The sequence below is a fragment of the Vigna umbellata genome, chromosome 1 (genome assembly GCF_029865625.1).
Source record: "Vigna umbellata cultivar VRB3 chromosome 1, Vumbellata_1.0, whole genome shotgun sequence".
Classification (NCBI taxonomy): domain Eukaryota; kingdom Viridiplantae; phylum Streptophyta; class Magnoliopsida; order Fabales; family Fabaceae; genus Vigna; species Vigna umbellata.
The window spans coordinates 107,646,770-107,669,658 of NC_142165.1; the positions used below are offsets into that span (position 1 = coordinate 107,646,770).

The 22,889-nt window shown below is 29.2% G+C and overlaps 2 protein-coding genes across 2 annotated transcripts; one reads left to right on the forward strand and one right to left on the reverse strand.

Moving 5' to 3' along the window:
• Positions 1-1,475: 1,475 nt before the first annotated feature.
• On the reverse strand, positions 1,476-1,871 carry LOC124824984 (nuclear transcription factor Y subunit B-5-like). The gene has a single exon (XM_047297517.1). The coding sequence runs from the start codon at positions 1,869-1,871 to the stop codon at positions 1,476-1,478; it is 396 nt and encodes a 131-aa protein (XP_047153473.1).
• A 13,014-nt stretch (positions 1,872-14,885) lies between these two features.
• Positions 14,886-22,441, forward strand: LOC124825290 (cullin-1). Its single transcript, XM_047297881.2, has 19 exons — positions 14,886-15,413; positions 15,528-15,627; positions 17,083-17,268; positions 17,448-17,495; positions 17,574-17,777; positions 17,876-17,953; positions 18,065-18,154; positions 18,240-18,320; positions 18,539-18,601; positions 18,924-18,959; positions 19,035-19,121; positions 19,197-19,346; positions 19,447-19,502; positions 20,566-20,686; positions 20,786-20,947; positions 21,061-21,204; positions 21,345-21,563; positions 21,650-21,817; positions 21,903-22,441. The coding sequence occupies exons 1-19, from the start codon at positions 15,274-15,276 to the stop codon at positions 22,002-22,004; spliced, it is 2,235 nt and encodes a 744-aa protein (XP_047153837.1). The 5' UTR covers positions 14,886-15,273; the 3' UTR covers positions 22,005-22,441.
• The last annotated feature ends 448 nt before the right edge of the window (positions 22,442-22,889 follow it).

The window sequence follows — 22,889 nt, forward strand, 5'->3', positions numbered from 1 at the left end:
ACCGTTCTCCAGAAACTTCCAGAATTTCCCCTCTTCAACTAGAATTTCCTCCAACTCTCTCCTCTCACAATTTCCCTAGAATTTTGGTGCAAATCTTCATCCTCCCCCCTTGGCTATTTATAGCCAAAAATTTTTACTATTCATTTTTACTATTCATTTTTACTATTCACTTTTACTATTCATTTTTACTATTCAAAAATTATTTTTTTATTCACCATTCTTATCTCTGAATAATTGATTCTACGTGGAGTGTCCTCTTCCACAATTTATTTTAATATTTTTTTTTTAACTATTCACTATTCACTATTCACTATTCACTATTTACTATTTACTATTTACTATTCATTCATTTTTTTTTTAACTTTTAAAATAAATTCTCAAATTTTTAAACTCCTTCCTTTGAAATTATTATTATTGTTACCTATCATAAATTTTAATTTTTTTTTTTACCATACTTTTATTAACTTTATAAAAATAAAAATAAAAAATAAAAAAATAACTATTTATTAAATTTAAATATTTTTTTTTTTTTCATGGGTCTTACAGTCCATCCCCTTAAAATCATATTATTAGATTTAAGATACATTAATCTATATTAACATAACATTTACTGACGTACTACGTTTTTAAGATTCTCTCATTAACAATTATCTGTTTAAAGGAACCCTAGAAAACTGACTTTATACCACTCTCTTTTGGTCACCGCGATAGACTTTCAGATAAGGTCAGAACAAAACAAGGAGAATCAAACTATACAATCTAATTAAACACCAAAACATACTTAAAATCTTAGTTTAAATTACTCCATTTGAATATTCAATCTATTTTAAGTAATTCTCTAAATCAAAAATAATAACAATTTTAAAAATTTAGCCTTAATTTCACGAGGGTGAATGCTCTAACATCGATCTTGCAGATTCCAAACGATGGAAGAGTTCGTGGGAACTTTTCTGGGAATATACCATTAGATACATACATGCATGAAGACAGTGATTTACTAACCTCATGCTTCTGTCTTGTTCTGAATTTACTTTAAGTGTAATTATACGTCCTTTGACCCTAATCTTGAATGTAATTAAGGATAATCCTTATCCAATTAAGACATGCTGTGGTAGAATTTGTGGTCAACACAATGAAGAAGGAGGAGCTAGCTTGGAACTGTACGGAATGTTTTTGCTTTGATGATTAAGATATTGTATCACCATGTACGCATATGGCCAATCATGGACATGGCATATGCGAAAACTCAGCTTTGGTTCAATGAATGAATATTTATAGCACCGATCGAGACCATGATTCATATTGAATGAATATACTGCAAATCAATCAACAAAAAGGAGTGCATGCATATAGATATACGTAACAACATACAAAACAAGAAAACTATTACACTGATTGTCTCAACATCCTCAAAACCTTAAACTAGCCTTGTTTCAGACACAACACAGATTAATTCCTTGAAGGTTGTTCTAGGATCAGAATTCAGCATCCTTGTCTTTGGAGGGGCTATTTCCTCTCTCTTGGTTGGCTGATCTATCTACTTCTAGTTCTCTATATCTGTGCAAATACCTTCTCAATGGGTCTGCATAGTCATCAAAACCAAGGGAGCCTAAGGCCCAGCATATATCATCTCCGTTCACGGTCTTTCTCCTCTCCTTTCTGCACTTCTCTGATGCCTCACTCGTCACAAAGCTTATAAACTCCGACACACACTCTTGCATTGTTTCCTTTGATTCCTTTGAGATTTTTGCATTAGGAGGCAGAATCTGCTTCATGATCCTTCCAACATTGGCTATTGGCAACAGACGGTCTTGTTCCCTCATGCCACTGTTTTCAGGATTAGAGGAACTGCCTCCGACATTGTCCACCATCTTTGGAAGGAAGCAAGAGGAAGGAATTCAACTCCAACAGACAACATGTCAAGGCTTTGTGAGTGTGTGTATATATATATATATATAAAGTGATTATTCTTCGATTGAAAACATGTGACTAAAGAAAAAAAATAAAGATAAGTGCACATGCAAGGAAGCCCAGTCACAGTGACACATGAACATTAATGTTGTGAGTTAGTTAATTCAAGGTGACATGCGAATGATGCCAAGGCGGTCGGCTAAGATTGTGGGGTCTGATGCCGCAACACTGATTAAATGAATTGGAGTTCAGAGTCATTTTTTGTTGCAAAGTTTAGACAAAGTCCACCCAATGGATCCATCCATTTCATTGGCTTCGTCACTGCTAATGGATGCTGAGGAGGCTTTTCAGGCAGTTCAAAAGAGTGAAGATCACTCTCACTATCCGTTCGAAAGCCCTAAGCTACAACTAATTTATTCATCTCTATGGTACAACAAAGATCATGAATCATGATTCACCCAATATTCTTCAACGTATGAGTTATAATATTACGCACTTTTTCTTTTTTGAGGTAAAATAATAATAATAACAGCTTATTTGATTCCTCTTGCTACAATTTTTCTTTTCTATACAAGTTTTATTATTTCAACTAGTTGAATTGGTCGAGATGTATTTCAATTCATGCTTTTTTCTTTTTAGTTTTTTTTTTTGTTTGTTTTGGATACGACGTTAAGTTACTTCAAATATCTATACCATTTTTCTTAACATGCCTTCCGTTAACTAATTTAAGTCTTCGTCTTCACTCCACCGTTCGGAGATATACATGTCAAAGGTTCTCCAATACTAAAGTCAGTAAACTGTTTGTACAAGAGTTTGGTGTAATGTTAATAAATGCATAGTAAATGCGATTACCTACCTCCTACATTTTACATATATTTATAGTTTTTGGCATGAGTTTGAGATTAGTGAAATCTTAACTTCGGCTCATCTGAGCCCAATTACCTCTAATTACCATTTACATTAAGGGTGTTGCTCCCTCCACCACCACCACTTCTCCCTCCACCTCCCCAACCTTCTCCAAAAAAAAATTAATTATAAAAATATCTTTTTTTACTTTTAACCCTATTTATTTACTTTAAACTCAAACTCTATCTTTCTACCTATTTTTACTTTTCACTCAATCCCACCTCCCAACTCACCTTCTCTCTCTTCCCACCCCCCAACTCCACCACATCCCTTTGTTTTAATTACAAAAATATTAATATAATAAAATTATATATTTCATATAATTAAAATAATAAATAATTTTTTATATAATTATAAAATTGTTAAAGAATACAAATATCATATATAAAAAATATATATTATATAAACACATTAAAACAAAAAACTAATTATATATAACTGCAAAATACAAAAAAATATAAATATAAACTAATAACAATAAAGATCTTCAAAAATACATTATTAAAATACATCAAAAATATATTCAAAAATAATACATCAAAACATATAAATTACATTATTAAAATATCTCCAAAATAAATATAAAAAAAATAAACTAATAAAAATAAACTGGAAAATAACATGTAACTTAAATGGATGTGAGCATCCGTCAACGAATGTCAACATCCATTTAAGGCAAAACGGATATCGACATTCGTTTTCCCTTAAACGGATGTTGACATCCGCTGAGGGATGCTCACATCCGTTTAAATATTATATGTTTATTTTTTTAGGGTTTATTACGCACCTTCACGACGAATCCTTCGAGCACCACCACACCACCACCACACACCGATCTTGGCACGGCTGATCAATTGCTTCCACCACCACTTGCAATCTCTCACTAAACACATCAACTAATGAAAGTCCACCACACTCTAAGACCACAATTCTATCACAATTAAAGAATGAGAGGAAGAAGTGGAACGTGAAAAAAAGGAAGAAGAGCACAATGAAACAATGAGGGAACGAACGATAAAGAGGAAGAAGAGTTGCCGCTGCATACATGGAGATGATTGAAGTGGGTAGAAGTTAAAAAATATTAACCCTAAAATTTTACTAAGGGTAAAATAGGAATGAGAAAATAAAGAGAGGAGTAAAACAATAATGGGGTGGTGGAGGGAGCAACACCCTTACATTAATCCTTGTAGAAAAACATGTTTATTGACTTAAGGTCGGACATCGCTGCTTTCGTTTGTCCGGTCTTGCCTATTGGTTATGCTACATTCATTCACTACTTAGTTTTCCTTCTTTAAGAACATCCGACTTGCTTGGTGTGGAGTGTCATGTATGGTCGTCTGGACCATACGGAATAATTTGAAACATATATATAGGTTTAATTATTTTTTATAAACACATAAATATAAATATAAATATATATATATATATATATATATATATATATATATATAATAATGTTAGAAATTAAAAATGAGTTGGAAGTTTTATCTAGGTGAGTAAAATAAAATATATATATAAGTAAAAAGATTTATATAATTATCATCTTTAAAGTTTTGAAATGAAAATGATATTCAATTATATTAATGTATTCTATATTTATATTGGTGTACAATTTTCTTTGTTTCTATCTAAGAATCTAACATAAGTCAAAAGTTCATTTTGATAACCAATTCAAAATAAAGAAAATATATTTTGTTGTGTATAACGATTCTTATAATTTCAAGTCACTAAACATATCCTTGTATAATGTAATAAAGAAAATTAAGTTTCTCATAATTCAAACAACTCTAACATACAGAGAAAAAGATCATACAAAATCACTTTATAGTTACTTTTTTAACACGCATGTCATCTTGATGCAAAAGCTGCTCAAATTTTCATAATATATTCCCAATAAATTGACTGCCAAAGTATAATCTTCAACGAATTACTGTATATCATCATATGTTTATTGTGATCACAATGTCCATCACTGTTAATGGATATGAAATTAATATAAAACTTTGCATTTTCAATATAAATAAGTTGATGATAACAATCCCTATTTTCATAATATTTTCAACAACATATAAATATGTTACTAACATTTCGTCACAAGTTACAGTTAAAAATAATTATTATTATTATGAAATTTTATAATTAATATAGAACAACATTATGATTAATGTAAAATTTTTATTACTTTGATATTGTTTAATATTAATCATAAAATCGTATAGCTTTTTAACATATAAGCAAGAAAATAAGATAAAGGATGTATTATTGAAAAAAATTAAATAATAATATTTACTATATCAAAAATTAATAAAGACTTAAAACTTCATTAAAGCCAACAATAATATATATTAAGTAATACGATGTTTAGAGGAGGAATCATAAACTGAGTCACATTATGTGCACGTAGCTTCCTCAACAAAAGTGAGAGATAGGTTGAAATTAGCTTTGTACATATTAGTTTTTTCTAACATTATATTATTGTATTGTGTTGATTATAGCTAAACATTTTTATTTATTATTTTATTAATATTATATATAAATATAAATTTGTATTTTATATTCACTTGAATATTTTTTATAATATATTTCTTTATGTATTTACAATAAATAGTAAACTATTAATATTTATGTATTTCTTGTGATTGTTATATTTAAAAGTATAATATATTTTTTGTAAGATATTAATATTTAGAATTAAAATATTAAAAAAATTGTTGGTGTTTTTTTATTTTTTAAAATTTATGTTGGAAATTTTGGGGGAAGTCAGTCCATGTAAAACCTGATCAGTGGGTAAAAATTAAGGGAATTAGCTCTAATTGTCACTGGTAGTTTAAAAATTACTAGTGATATTTATTATGATGACAAACTTATTTAATATTTATTAAATGTTTTCCTTTGTGTGTGTAAGAAGTAGAGTTGTCAAAACGGGTCATCCGGTTCGATCCGGCCCACCACGGGTTGGTCAATAGTGAACCAACCAAACCCGACTCATTTATTAGCGAGCCAGAAAAATTTGAATCCGACCCAACCTACCACGGATTGGTGAGTAAACGGGTTGGTTCACTTAATTACAATTTTTTTTAAATAAAAAAAATTACAAACTTTCTATAATTTAAATCTAAACAAATTTCACTCCCTTGATTCTTAGGAAAACTAATAAAAAAAATTCATTTTTTCTTTTAAGTTTTACTTATTTCTTCCCCCATAAAGATAGATATTGAATAGAATGAACTATTTTTTTTCATTAAAATTCAAAAAAGGAACGTTTAAATATCCTTCAAAAAACAAGTAAATAAATGCGAAACATATAAAATGCAGTTAATCCTGCTGCAGAACAAGCTATTATTGCAAAAATTGGTGAATACAACCAACTATCATTAAGAATCTCATCCTTAGACCAAAAACAGGCAAAGGGTGGAATACTGCAAAGAGAGTGTACCCACTAAAAAAAAAGTTTTTGTAATTGGTACATGGGTTGTTTAATTAATTTTAAAAATAAGAAACTTAAATATTTTTTTCAAGCAAAAACAAAATAATAAATCTTTTTTATAAAATTAAAATTAAATTTTAATAAAATAAAATTAGGTAGGTGGGTTGGTGGGTCAACCCGGCCCACCACGGGTTTAACTCGCATGAGCTGGGTTGAAATCTGATTCGTATAAAAAAATAATATTTTTCAAATCTAACCCGGCTCAAACCCAACCCGGCTCAAACCTGTGGTGGGACAGATTGACCCGCGGATTATGACCCATTTTGACAGCTCTAACAAGAAGTGATAGACAATAATAAATTTTATCTTTTTTATTATTCTTATTGTTATAATTTATTTTTATAAACTGATGTTATTTGATTATTGTAGTAAATAAGCTTACCCATAAATTTGAGTAGGGATGAAAAAAAAATCTCTACTATATTTACAAATAAAATTTGAAGTGGACACAGATATTTTAATACTTGTTTATAAATAAGTTAAGTGCAATTATTATACTATTATACGTAGATTTTCATTACTTTTAAAAAAAATTAAAAATTAATTTATATTTTATTAAGTTAAATTTAATTGAATTTATAATTAATTTATATTTTATTAAGTTGACTTTAATTAAAATTAAATTTTAATTTATATTTAATGTATTTTATATTTTTTTATTTTAGTTAAATTTTATTTTAAAAATTATAAAATTTTGGTTTTAATTATTCATTAGTATTCACGGATGCTCAAAAAATTAGTTGATTTTTTTTTTGTTTGTGGTGGAATAATGAATAAACACTTTCCATATGCAAAGAGTTTAGACTTTATTGGAGAAATGATAAAAAAATCACAATTACAAATTTGTAAATAAAAGTAATATAAAATTATCAGAATTTGGGGTCATTGTCAGTAATAAATTGACGAGAGAAATGCGGATTCTAAAAGGAAAATAACCCATGAACTTCTGGAAAAATAATAATGTTTATAGTTAAACTTTTCTAAATTAAATTGTTTCAAACAGTAATTGTTTTTTAATTTGCTTCACCAATTTCCTTTTTCCTATTTCTTTCATATAAAAACTTACCCAAAATTGTGATAAAATATTTATAAGATATTCAGATATTTAAAAAAAACATTTAATTTCAATTAATATTTTTTTTATTTTTTCTCATTCATGATAAAGTCAATAATTTTAAATCTATTTTTTTTCTTTCTTATTAAAGTCACTATGTACCTTTTAATAGATTTTGAAATCTTTTTCATAAATTTTTTAAATTTCATTTTTAGATTTAAAATTTAATAATAATCTAATTTAATTTAAAATTATTATATTTTTTAAGATACGTTTATATCTTAATAATTATTAAAATATAATTTTTACGTTATATTAAAAAAAAATAAAAACAAAAGTAATTAAAATAAAAGTAACAATGATAAATATTAAGAAAAATTATTTAAAAATACTATAAATAATATTAGATTTTAAAACTAAATTAAATAAATATTAAATTTTAAATAAAAAAATTTAAAAAAATTGTTTATCGAAATCCGTTAACATATTTTAAAAATATTAGATAAAAAAAGTTCTTTATAATTTAGTTCTTTTATTTAAAATTTAATAATTATTAAATTTAATTTAATATTTTAATATAATTTAACATTTAAATATTTTAAATCAAATTTTATATAAATATTTTTTATTTTTATTATTGCTATTTTTATTTTAATTATTTTTTTTAATATAATAATTATTATAATATAAATCATATTTTAATGATTATTAAAATATAAAAATATATTAAATGATATTAGAATGTTAATTAAATTAAATAATTATGAAATTTTAGTTAAAAAACAAAATCTAAAAAAATAGTTTATTGAATATCAAAATTCCATAAATAAATCTTTTTAAATTTTATTTATTTATTTAAAATTTAATAATTATTTAATTTTAATTTAATAATTACTATATTTTAATATATTAAATCATATTTTATATTAGTACTTTTTTATTTTTTTTACTTTCATTATTACTATTTTTATTTTAATTTTTCTATTTTTATGTTTTTAATATAACTATTATAATAATAGAAATTATATTTTAATAATTATTAAAATATAAATGTATATTAAAATTTTAAATTAAGTTACATTGTTATTAAATTTTAAATCTAAAAATGAATTTGAAAAATTTATGAAACGGATTTTAAAATCTATACATATTTCAAAATCTATTAAAATGGTGTAGAGTGACTTTAATAAAAAAGAAAAAAATTAGAGAAACTTTATCAAAAAAATATTAATTAAGATTAAAATTGAAATATTTGAAGGTTGTGAGAAATTGAGGTGTAAAGTGAAACACCCAAATACCAATTAAGCAATAACAGTTTAAAACAGGATAGCATAAACTTGGAAATTTCTTCCTACACCTGTATAGACAAATTGAAAAGTCAATTTTACCCTCATCTTCTTTCCTAATCGACATCTCCGTACTTTCCTTCACTCCAACTTCTTCTTCCACTTCTATTCCACTCCATGTTCTTCTTTCACCTCCACTTTCATTCCATCTTCTTTATTTCATCTCTTCCTTTAAATAAATGAAAAAATAAATAAAAATATTAAAAAACAAAAGAAGGATTTAAGGAAGAAAATGGGAATAAATGGGATGTAATATAATTTTATCCAAAATGTATTTTATATATCCCAGAAATTCTGTTATGAAAAACTTATTTCAAAAATTGTTTAAGAAATTCTATTATGGAAATCCCTTTTCAGAATCATGTTTCCAAAATTTCTAAAAGTTTGTTCCGAAAAGTTACCAAAATATATAAATTAAAAATCACTTTAGCGGAGGGCAAAACGGTCTTTTTAAAAACAATTCAGGGGTACACGAAAAATTGTGAGGTGCTGAAAGTAAATGATTCATACGATTGTATTTCTAGTAACGTTTTTGGTGGTGCGGTGTGTCAGGTCAGGTCAATATATTTTTAATAGAATAGTGATAAAATCAAATGTTTTTTAAAGAAAATTTCATTTATTTCGCATGATATTATATTAAATGAAACCAGTATAATTCCGAGTTTAAAATAAATATTCATCTCATTTATATTTTTAATAAAAAATAATTACATCTTACATAATTCTTAAATAAGTTTACATCTTCGTCATCTTTTTCCATACTTATTTTCTCTAGTAAATTTTTTTATATATTTTTTGTTTATAATTTGACGATTTAAAACTTTAATTTAAATTTTTCTGAACTTATTATTTAAAATTTAATCAATATATTATTTTTAAATAAAATAAAAGAAATATGTACACTTTATATACTTTTTTACTTAAAGATTAAATGAGATATATAGACGATTTTATTAATGTTTTTATCTGGTTCAATGGATAATACATACTTAATCCTATAAATAAAATTTATATTTTTTAAAAAATATTAATTTCATATTTACTTATACTCATTATATTCATAAATATTATATTTATAAATAATATTGATTTTAAGTTTTTCAAATGATTTCCTTAGTGAAAGAAATATTCAAAGTATATTTAGACTTTAATTCTTAAATGGTGTCAAATTACTATTCCATCTAAAAAAATATATATTTATTAATTTTCGTTCGGTCTGGTTGGACTTTTTTGGAGATTAATTTATTTAGTTATTGTATTATTAAATAATATTGATTATTGAAATTAGTATTATGCTTTTATGAACTTTTATTATCTAGACGAACAATATGAATGATGTGATGAATTGACACATAAGTCTCATTATCAGCCTACAAGTCTTTTGTCTCATTACACAATTTGTTAATCTCTAAATAGTAATTGTTTTGTGCGTTTTAATTGTCATAACTGTAAATCATTATTCTTTTAAAAATCCAGCTCATTTGTTTCATTGTCATTGGGTTCCTTTAGCCATTTTGTAATCCCTAAATAGAGTACTAAGCATAATTAGAAGTTAAGTTTAAATAAAATAATCAATATAAAGAAAGAGACAATAATCTAAGAAATTCCTTAGACAAAGAACTCGAAATAGAAGTTGATCCAAGTATTCAGAATACGTGATTAATCTGTCTTTGAAAAAAAAATACAAATTATATGAAAAGCACAAACTTAAAAAATAGTTTACCCAAAAAAGAAAAAAATAATAATCCAATTGTCCCAATATCAAATGTAAAGTCTTCGTTTTAACATGCAAATTAAGCAAGTATATTGTCTTAATCAAATAGGATAATAATATATGTTAATACAAAAATTTTGACAATAAATTTAACATAGTATATGTATTATTATATTATTGAGTTTAAAATACGTAAGTATAATAATAAATAAATAATGAACTACTAAAAAAATTACAAATATGTTGTATTAAAATATTTTTTTTCAATAAAATATACTGTCTCCGATTAAAAAAAAGAGTTTCAAAAAGTGTTAATTTTATAAAGATTTTTTTTTCTTGAAACATAAACAATGAAAAGTTATAATTAATCATCATGATTCAAAGATTGTGGTTTTCCTCAATTCCTCTTACAATTATGTTGATTCATTTTCTGAGTGGTTAATATTAATTAATGAATGTTATCTACTAAGATGTTCATGTTAAAGAAGGTAATGTAGTAAATAAAATTCAAACATAGTTGTCAGTGTCTGTAAAATTAATAAAAGGGTTTTTTGGGCCTTATGTGGGACAGTCAGACCCATGTTCACCGCGTCAAAGGCTCCGTAACGGACCAAACGGGTTCTTATTCCAACCGATAAGTCACTTTCTCTTTTTTCCACCGTTTCTAGCACCTAGGGCATTGCTATTTTACTGAATGCATGCCACTAGAAGTGTTCTACTTCAAATTTGTGGTAATTTCTAGCCTAAAAAGCTAATTCTATCACCGTTGGGTGATTTATAGGGTGCCTTTGAATTTTGCTCTGAGGAGCATTATTTAGATCATCCCTGTCAAGTAAACTGTGAAGTTTTCCAAGTAAGGGGAGCTAATTATTTTTGTATGAATTTATTTTATATAAATTTAGAAATTCTAAAAATACTATACTGCATCATCAGCATCCTCCAACTCTTGCTCCAAGGGAACCTCCTTAACAACATCTGCTCTCATCATCCAAGTGGATGATCATCGCAAAGAAAAACATACACAAGCAGCACACAACAAAGAAAGCAAGAGTGAGCTAGATAACCAAGCAGTAATCATATAGTTCAATCAATAAATATCATCGTCTTTAGCTACATATAAAGAACAATCAAGGCATACCACTTTAAACCATGACTCAAACACTCACACGACTCATCCAAATTGGTATAACTGTCGAACTATTGGTCGTCTTTGCACTTGCGTAGTTCAGCTGGCACTCCCCAACACTATGCAAGGTAAATCCCCCATCTGCCTATGTCTAAACTCTAAGACTATAGACGAGAACCCCTCTACTCTCACCACTTACACTGCTCTCCTCTATTTGAGCATGAACAATGCTTTGGGTATAGGGATAGACATATCAGTTCAAAGCTCCATACAGTTATACAAAACAACAATAACACTCACACATCACTTTCAATCATCTCACCCTGAGATGTCCACTTCATACTCAATTACATCATTGTACTTCACATTCATATGCTTTACAATGAGTGAGATCCCCTCCATGCATCAGTTTACGTTCATATATATATATATATATATATATATCATGTTCTTATTTGGTAATGTACCAGTTCAACACCAAAACATAAATTATTTAAGCACAATTCCACAGTCTCATATATAATTATCCAATAAAAATTTAACATCGTAGAACAACTTCACAAGAATCCACAAGTTCAACATTCAACCTGCATATATTTGTATAAAATAAATTCATACAAAAATCATTAGCTCCCCTAACTTCACAGTTTACTGGAACAAGAACGGTTCGGTTCGTTATGGAGCCCTTGACGCGGTGAACGTTTGACACCACCTATTAAAAAATTGAACGGTTCAACAGATTGTCTTTTAAAGAGAAGACGAAACAATATTTAGAAGATGAGTTTTTAGAGAGAGAAGGAAAAGTTGGCAGAGTGAAAAGCTGACTTAAAAGAAAAACCCTGCTAAGGTCATGTGCCTTTGATCTGATGGGTCTGACTGCCCCACATAAGACCCAAAGGTCCCTTTATTAATTTTTACATGCCCTTACATATACTCGTTTGATATTATTGTCTCATAAGTGCATAAAATATTTAAGATTTGTTTTTTTATTTTTTGACTAATTAGAAGTAGTTGTTGAAGAAAGAAATGAGATAAGTTTTCCCTAACTTACGCACAACAAATTAAAAATATATAATTTTTATGAATTACTTTATGTATGACGTACGTAATTTTAACTTATTATTAACTAATTTGCTAATTATTCTCAGTCGACATATTTTTACAGCTTATACTACTGTATTTTAAAGTCTATAAACAACGTTTTCTTCTATAAACAAACTTTTCTACGTCTAAAACAAAAAAAAAATGTTTGTTTCATATTGCAGTTGAGATTTTCAAACAACACGGGTTGATAAAAACTTTTTTTATATATAGTTAGTTTCTAAAACAAACAAATTTAGTATTGACAAAATAAATATAGACGAGCTTACTGAAACTTTTCATATAATTCGATGAAACTTGTTAAACTTATGAGATTCTTCATTAAAAAAAAACAACATTACTCGACCATCATCCAAAACCCTTAAAAGGATGTCACACTAAAAAGTCATTTTACAATAACTTTATAAATCAATGATATATATTTTTCCTTCTATGGTGTGAAAAATTAATCACTATAAAATTAAACCAGCCAATCAACTCCTTCTAATATTTAGGAATTACCGGTCAATTTCTTGAACTATCAGGTTTTAATGATAAAGTCACGTACAAATATAATATATTTAGATTAGTCTCTTATATCATCTCCAAGTTAATATATTCACTTTCTAAATAAATTCATCTTAGATATTAATATAAACTATGACATCTCAAATTATAATATTTATTAATTATTTTTCATCATGAAAAATTATTTTAAAAAATAAAATAAAAAAATACAAAGTATGATCGACCATACCAAATTTATGATAATTTTTTTATGAAAAAAGCATAAATAAGTAGATGGAGGTTATATGTTAAATTAAATATGGTGTTTTATAGGAATGAAAACTAAATCACACCATTTATTTGTACAATAATTTTTTTCACAAACAAGAGCATTTTTTAAAAGTATACACAAATGTAAACATCGACGCTAAAAGACTATTAAAACTACTTGTTGATCCAAAAAATCATTACAAACTAAAAAAGAATCACTTATAGAGGAAGTGTTACATTTAGAAAGAATAACTGAAAAGATACAACACCAATGAAATATGGGTCAAATCACATAAGAACTTACCTTTATTTTTAATCCAAAACCTTAAGACTTTTTAATTTTATTTTTATCTATATGAAACTTAGACTCACGATAGATTTTCAACAAAGCAGCATGAATATAAGTTTATACCTTTAAAAAAAATAAAAAATCATCCACGTATTCATTACAATTTCTTCTAAAAATACCAACACAGATATAGAATGATATTAGGTCTCTTATATAAATTTAAAGACTCATTAATAATGAGTTACCATTTTATTTATTTTTTTAATTGTTCTAATTGTAAAGTAAAGAAACTGTTAAATTGAATTGTGAGTTTGCTCATTAATGAGTCATTAATATTAAATTAATGAATTATCATCTTATTTAATTTTTAATTGTAACGTAAACAAACTATTAAATTTAGTTGAGTTTGATTTTTATAATTGAATACAATAATATGCAATAATATTTATAAATTTATATCTCAATATTAAGTCCATTGTATAATTTTAATGACTAACTAATATTAATATAAATTTAACGACTCATTAACATTAAATTTAATGAAATACTTATTAAGTTCAAAAAAATATTTTCTTAACTATACGTATACTATACTAGTTTTTATCAAAAGTGATATTTATATAAATTAATGGTTCATTAATATTAAATTAAATCTCCTTAATGAAATATTTATCAAGTTCAACAAAAATTCATTTTCTTCATTATACGTATACTAATTTCTTTATTTATTTTTCTAAATCCCTTAAAAAAATTTACCACTCTGACAACCTATATGTTAACAAATAACACAATCTTAACGAAATGAGATTTAAATAACATAATAAATATTATAATCTAAACAGCAAAAGCACTAATACTTATGCTTTTGATATAGAAAAAAAAAATTAGATCAATTAGGTGCTAGAAGTTGGACAAAATCATAAGATATCTAAAAATATTTATATAGTCGAGCAACAAGATTATGATAAAAATAATTATGTTAATAATGAAAGTGGAGAAAAAAAAACCTAGTATGTTTTGAAACGATGAACAGAATAAGTTGATATAATGAATGATCTAATCCCATTAAGTTGATAAATACTATAAATGAAAAATAGAGTAGAATTAAAATAGGGTGTTATTTATGAATAAACCATAAATCATTACTAAAGAACAAGATGGATTCTTATTTAAATAATAGACCCGACACCGAAAGAGCAATTTTTGGTCGAGAAGGATTTTTTTGAAGGGGGAGAGGGGTCGTGTGTTCCCTTTCCTTTTCCCATCAATGCTTCTGCCTTCTTCTTCTTCCTCCTCCCTCCTTGCGACCCTTCCTTTTCCCCTCTTCTCCTTCTCCAACCGTTTCTAGGGTTCGCTTTTCTATTTCGCTCTCTCTCCTTAATCAACCTCTCTCTCGCTCTCAATCTCCCACCCCGATCGCCACCGCTTTTCTTTTCCGCATTTCGAATCCGTTTCGTTCCGCAAATACTTCCTCCCTTTGCGGCGATTGATTTCTCTCATCCACCTCCGTACCTATCAATTTCAATTAGCGTCTGCCACTATTTGACGTACGAGTGCAGATTCCTCTGGTTTTGTTTGGCATCATGTCGATGAGTGAGCGGAAGACTATCGACCTCGAACAGGGATGGGATTTCATGCAGAAGGGCATCACCAAACTCAAGAACATCCTGGAAGGCCTGCCCGAGACTCAATTCAGCTCTGAGGACTACATGATGCTTTATACGTATTCGTCTTTGCACTGTTTCTTTGTTTTGTTCTTGGTTGTTTGAGATTTTTTTTTTAATTTGTATATATATTTTCTTATCTGAGCGCTGTATTTTCTTGATTCGTATTGCAGGACCATTTACAATATGTGTACTCAGAAGCCTCCTCATGACTACTCCCAACAACTTTATGACAAGTATAGGGAGTCTTTTGAAGAGTACATTGTATCGACGGTTAGTGACACTCTCATTTGATTTTGGGTTCATGGATAGGCTTTCTGGTGTATTATTTGGTTATTATCCGTTCTTGCCTTACAAGTTTAATACAATTAGGAGTGTCATATCCATTCGCGTTTACTTTTTGGGAGTGATATTGGTATATGTTGCTTAAAATCCACTAAACTGTTTTCGTACATTTTTATGGGACTTCGATGCATTTATTTTCTTTCTTTTTCGAATGTTTATTGTCCCAAATTTCGTACATCTTATAGAAGTTGCGGTTGTCCCAAATTTTTTGAAGCAAGTATAAAATGTGGTTTGATCACCCATTGAATCATGTTTTTGGAACATTTTATCCTAAATGCAACCAGCAAATTGTAGAAATGAGTAAATATAGGACACGTGATGACTGAAGCATGACTGGGTGATAAATCTTTGTTATTGCAACTCCACCGACCACGCATCCAGTTTTTGGTGGTAAAGGACGTGCGGTGCAGGCAGTCAAAACACAGATCGCTTATCGTAGTCAGACAATGAAGCAGCATTTGTTGAGGTTATCCTGCTCAGAAAAGACTCCTTTGGTGGTCAAGCTTCGTTAGGATGTTTTATAGATATGCAGTTCATTGGAAAGGGAATAATAAAGTTAGAGTTAAAAGGGTTGGAATGAAGAAAAAAGTTGCCTTTGTCATGTTTATCTGTTTAATATGGGAAGAAAATTGAAGGTAAGGAAGGGCCTGAAATTTTAGAATTTTAACCAGCGTACTCTATAGTAGCCAGTTGTCTGTTATAGTGCCGATATAGCAGTGTTACAGCTGTGAGGTGCTTTGTGGAAGCCTGTTGTAGCTTGCTGTTGCACCTAGGGATGCAACAAATTATGGCTTCTATTGCATCAGAGGCTAAGACCCCTTTTTTGACCCCTGGAATGATACTGTTTGGGGGAGGGATCTCGGGATTTGTCTCCTTTTTCTTTGATCAAAACACAAACCACATTTTCCTCTTTGGAAGTTTGAAGGCTGAATAAATAATGCTCAACTCGCATTTGTCTCTTTTCTCTTCAATGCAGACATCCTTGACCTGGAGCCATCAGTTGCATTTCGGGCTACCTTTGAATGGGAATAAATAGTGAAAGGAAAGCTGTTCTTACCCTTTACTTAAAATAACAGCAAAGCTAGCATCCCAAATCTACCCTATTTACTTATATATTAAAAACAAAGCCATTACCCACCGTCAAATTATTTACTTCTCTCAAGACCAATTATGCTTAGTGTAAAATTGATTTTGAGAATCCAAAATGTTACTCAAACAGGTGGTTGTGCAACTTCATCTTTGTACCAGCAAATTGGATTTCTTGGTTATCGAACCAGGCTACTATCTACATGTCAATTATAAAATACTTGTATTTTTTGATTTTATTCAAGAAATGTACTTGTTATTTATTTTGTCAGTTGTCTTGTTTTCCTTTTGGTCCAGGTATTGCCTTCTTTGAGAGAGAAGCATGACGAATTTATGTTGAGAGAACTTGTGAAGAGATGGGCAAACCATAAAATTATGGTTCGATGGCTTTCTCGGTTCTTTCACTATTTGGATCGCTACTTTATTGCTCGGAGATCACTTCCGCCCCTTAATGAAGTTGGACTAACTTGCTTCCGTGATTTGGTAATGCAACTAATGATGTTGCAATAAACATTTTTGCTGCACTATTTCTTACAATTAACTAGTCTTGTACATGTTATAAAAAAGACATGCATGCTAGTGCAGATTAGATGTCTTTCCTATTATTTTCGTTTCATTTAATGCAACTTCATCAAAATAAATTTGAGTTTTATCATTTGCAGGTTTACAAGGAAGTAAACGGGAAAGTTAGAGATGCAGTTATTTCACTTGTATGTTTTTCTTCCTATGTATGCTAGATTTTCTGTGATTATAAATTTTAGATCAATAAAGTATTTTTGCTTATGAAGATTGATCAAGAACGTGAGGGAGAACAGATTGATAGAGCTCTATTAAAGAATGTACTAGACATATTTGTTGAAATTGGAATGGGACAAATGGATCACTATGAGAATGATTTTGAAACTGCCATGCTCAAAGACACTTCTGCTTATTATTCTCGAAAGGCTTCAAACTGGATCCTTGAAGATTCTTGTCCTGATTATATGCTCAAGGTGTGGTTTCCTGTTTATGCTAACTGTAACTTGGTTTCTTAATTTACATTACTTTTTGGCCTTTATATGATCTTTTGGTGTTATGTTTTTTATTGCAGGCTGAGGAGTGCTTAAAACGGGAGAAAGATAGGGTTGCACATTACTTGCACTCTAGTAGTGAACCAAAGTTATTAGAGGTCTGTTCTTGAGGATTTTTTTTAATGATTACAATGTTTCCTTTCGTCTCATTTTATAGTTTCTGAAGTTTTTGTGTTTTCTTTTGCTCTTCTGGAAATTTCTTTGTTTAGAAAGTTCAACATGAACTGTTATCTGTGTATGCAAACCAACTCCTTGAGAAAGAGCACTCTGGATGTCATGCTTTACTTAGAGACGACAAGGTACTTATGAAACTTTATGTTCTTATATGTACACTTTTTTTTAACCAAGAGTATATAGTGTTCTCATGTTTCCTTTAATGCTCAGGTTGAAGACTTGTCAAGAATGTTCAGGCTATTCTCTAAAATACCTCGAGGCTTGGATCCTGTTTCCAGTATATTTAAGCTGGTTGGTCATGTTGAACCTATCTTTGTGCTTTTATGCCAATTTTGGGCTCTCTTGTTCTCCTTTCTTTCTTGCTCTCTTGCTTATCTTTCTCTTTCCCTTTTCTCAGCATGTTGGTCGTGTTGAACCTATCTTTGCGCTTTTATGCCAATTTTTTGGCTCTCTTGTTCTCCTTTCTTTCTTGCTCTCTTGCTTATCATTCTCTTTCCCTTTTTTGTCAGCATGTGACCACTGAAGGTATGGCATTGGTGAAGCAGGCTGAAGATGCAGCTAGCAACAAAAAGGTCTATTCCGCAGTTTTGCTTATTTCTGGCTGAGGTTTAATTTCTTGATCGCAGCAATTGAGGAGAGAGATTACTGTGCACTATCATTCTGAGTCTTCAATCTACAATCTCAGTATAGATCCATTGAAATTTCTGTTCGAAATTGTTAATGGGGGGTTTTGGACAAGATTTTGAATTTGCTTTCTGACTAAATGATTTATTAATAGCTTCGTTTACTTGTATTTTCTTACTGTTCTAGTTGTGACTGATGTCATACTTTTTGGGGCAATCTATTTTGTTTCTAACCTAGTTATTTTGTCCTTTTAAATGAAAATACGTACAGGCAGAAAAAAAGGATATTGTTGGTCTTCAAGAGCAGGTGATAAAAAATAGATTTATTAATTTTACTATTTTTTTTCAAGTTGTGAAAATTTAAATTAGTTTCTTGCTTCAGGTTTTTGTTCGGAAAGTGATTGAGCTGCATGACAAGTACCTGGCATATGTGAATGATTGTTTCCAGAATCACACTCTTTTTCACAAGGTTTTGAATAGAAGTGCCTTTAATTATGTTGGATTGGTATGTGTACTTGCTGATCTGAATGTTTTAATCATATAGGCTCTTAAAGAGGCTTTTGAGGTCTTCTGCAACAAAGGTGTTGCTGGAAGTTCAAGTGCAGAACTGCTTGCCTCCTTCTGTGATAACATTCTTAAGAAAGGAGGAAGTGAAAAATTAAGTGATGAAGCAATTGAAGAGACTCTAGAAAAGGTCAGTGTCATTCTTGATGTTCCACTTTTACTTCTGTAAATAAGCAAGATACATGTAGTCCTGACTTTTGAAATTGCGATTTGTTTTGGTCTATCTGCAGGTGGTGAAGCTGCTTGCATATATCAGTGACAAAGACTTGTTTGCTGAATTCTATAGGTAATATATTAATGAGAAGATAATTGTTTTTTTATAATGATTGTTAGGTTGGATATCTTTGTCAAAAAGGGATTATATTGAGTGGCTGGTGCTTCAATCTTTACCTTCCAACGACTATCTCCAGTGTTTATATATTCATTTCATAACTGAATCATAAAAATTGCTTCCACTCTTTCTTGGTTGTCTGGCAATTAAATGTGCTCTGTTGTATGTAGAATTTGTTTTCCTTACATCTAGAGATACAATACCACCAATATTTGGCCTTCTTTATTTGGGAATTAGTCCTTGAAATAAGACCAAAGCCCTCTATTATAAAATGGCTAGGAGTCAAGCCTTGTCATACTCTTGTTCTAGTTTAATCTCGGCATAGTCCACCTTTTAGGCCCAAAATGCCCTTGCTTAAGCTGTGACATGTTTCGAGATGTAAAACTAATACTGGTCTTTACGTAGCACTTTAAGCTTTAGGGAGAAGTGGTACTTTATTTCATGTTTACTAAAGTGTATTTTTGAAAAGACCTAAAAGTTGAGATGAGTAGGCATCTGAATTGAAATTGATCGGGGTGAAGATTTGAAGAGACAAAGTGGAGTGCAGCTATTTAAGAACGAAACTTATATTAGTTTTATATTTACTCATGTCTCTAGACTATTTTTTTTTTATCAATTTATCTGAACACTTTAGAACATAATGAGAAATTAGGAATTTTCTGGACTAAGATTCTAGAAATTGTCTGACCTTTTCTCTACAATTAATGGTAGAAGTCTAAACATATCCTATGTTGTTTTGTAATGTGTAACATTATTTTAGGTAAGAACAATTCTCATTGGAGTGTCTAGTGATCTACCAGGATTTATGGTGCCATTGTTAAACTTTTTGCTTACATGATTGCTTCCTAATATTGTTTGACATATTTACCTTAAAGAAATTTTTCTGCAGTTTTCAGGTCTAATTTAAAGCTCTTTTCTTGTTGATATGTCATATATCTGAATGTCTGAATTCCCTTTTGTTTATGTTAGATTTTTGAAAAATAATATTAATACTGGGCTTTTGCTTTGTTGCTTTCAGGAAGAAGCTTGCTCGAAGACTTCTCTTTGACAAGAGTGCCAATGATGATCACGAGAGAAGTATTTTGACAAAATTGAAGCAACAATGTGGTGGACAGTTTACCTCAAAGATGGAAGGAATGGTCAGCCTTTTTCTATTCTTTGTAAACATAAGCTGAAACACTATGATGAACTTTTTTGGATGGTTGACGAAAATTTAAATGCTTTCCCTCTCTTACCAGGTTACGGATTTGACATTGGCAAAGGAGAATCAAACGAGTTTTGAGGAGTATTTAAGCAATAATCCCAATGCAGACCCTGGTATAGACTTGACAGTTACGGTTCTGACTACTGGCTTCTGGCCTAGTTACAAATCTTTTGATCTCAATCTTCCTGCAGAAATGGTAATCTGGATCTTGATATAAAGCATCTGGTGCTCAGTTTTTTATTCTACATTACCGATACTTTATAGAATTTGGTTATAATTAATAACTATCTCTTTATTCCTTTTTTTTAGATTAGGTGTGTTGAAGTTTTCAAAGAATTTTATCAAACTAAAACAAAGCACAGAAAACTTACATGGATATATTCCTTGGGAACCTGTAATATAAGTGGGAAATTTGAGCCAAAAACCGTGGAGCTGATTGTTACAACCTACCAGGTAATATTACTTACCTGCTTTATTTATCTGTAATTATATAAATATTATGCCTTTTCACTTGTTCATTTTGAAATTGTGACGTCCATCGAATCTTGGATATTTTCAACTGACCCAATTTCTCTTTGTCGCTTTTTTAATAGGCTTCAGCATTGCTGCTTTTTAACTTGTCAGATAGACTGAGTTACTCAGAGATAATGACTCAATTAAACTTATCGGACGATGATGTTATTAGACTGCTTCATTCCTTGTCGTGTGCCAAGTACAAGATTCTCATCAAGGAGCCAAATACAAAAACAATATCATCCACTGATTATTTTGAATTTAATTCTAAATTTACTGACAAAATGAGAAGAATCAAGGTATAATTTTATTTAAAATGTGTTTTAATCTTGACCTTTTTTCTATTTATGAACTTTAGGGCGGAATTGACAAATTCTGTATGCAGATTCCTCTCCCTCCCGTGGATGAGAAGAAGAAAGTAATTGAGGATGTTGATAAGGACAGAAGATATGCTATCGATGCCTCAATTGTGCGTATTATGAAGAGTCGGAAAGTTTTGGGCTACCAACAATTAGTCGTGGAGTGTGTTGAACAGTTGGGTCGCATGTTTAAGGTATATATGTAGCCATTCTCCAAACATAATATTATGTTTTTCTCTCAAATCCTGATTTTTTTAACATTTGGATTTCATTGTGCAGCCTGACGTCAAGGCTATTAAAAAGCGGATAGAAGATTTGATTTCTCGAGACTATTTGGAAAGAGACAAAGATAATGCTAACATGTTCAAGTACTTGGCTTGACGTGGTCTAAATGATTTTGCAAATGAAGTGGTTACTGCGAAATGAAAATGCTTGAACTTCTGCAAATGAAATGAGTTTTATTTTTAAAGTTTCCTTGAAGGAGGAGCTGCGTGCTTGTATATTTTGCGTCCATGTCCAGGTATGGACAACTCCTGTAGATGTGTGATCATGTTGGGAAATTGTAATCAATTCCATAATCCAGCTCTCTGACACTTTCACCATATTTTTGGCTTCTGATTGCTGCAATTCCTTCTCAACATATTTTGATGCCGTCTGTTATTTGCTCCCCAAAAATTGTTAGCGCTCCAGGGAAATTATATTTTTTATCAGCTTAGAAAAATTATCAGGTGAATGGGTACGCCTTTTAAATCTAAACCCAATAGCTATGGTTTCTTACATTATTTGTCTATGACAATATTCCAGTGACATTTACTACATTTTTGTAGTGTCTATGATATTTTATATCTGTTTGAAAATCAAATTATCCCTATGATTCTAAAGATCATTAGTGATGTATATGTCTTATTTATGAATCTTTATGATTTTATATCATTGTTGTTCATCATTCCTTCAAATGCAATTATGAATCTTGGCATTCAAAAACATGAAAGCAACTTTTGTTGCCAGTTTTAAGCTTTTATGGATACTTTGGTGTGAAGTTTTTAATTTTAAATTTATGTTTTTTGTGTAAGGGACGTCGAAACCAGAATAATTTTCATCTTCCAGAGTTTTGGGATAACTAGTCGAACAATTTATTTATGTTTTTAAATAAATTATGTGTGAAATATATTATAATTTAATAATATATTGAAAAATAATAGATAACAAGGATCTTAAAAAATAAGAAACTTTATAAATGAACTATATTTTTAAGTATATGTAATC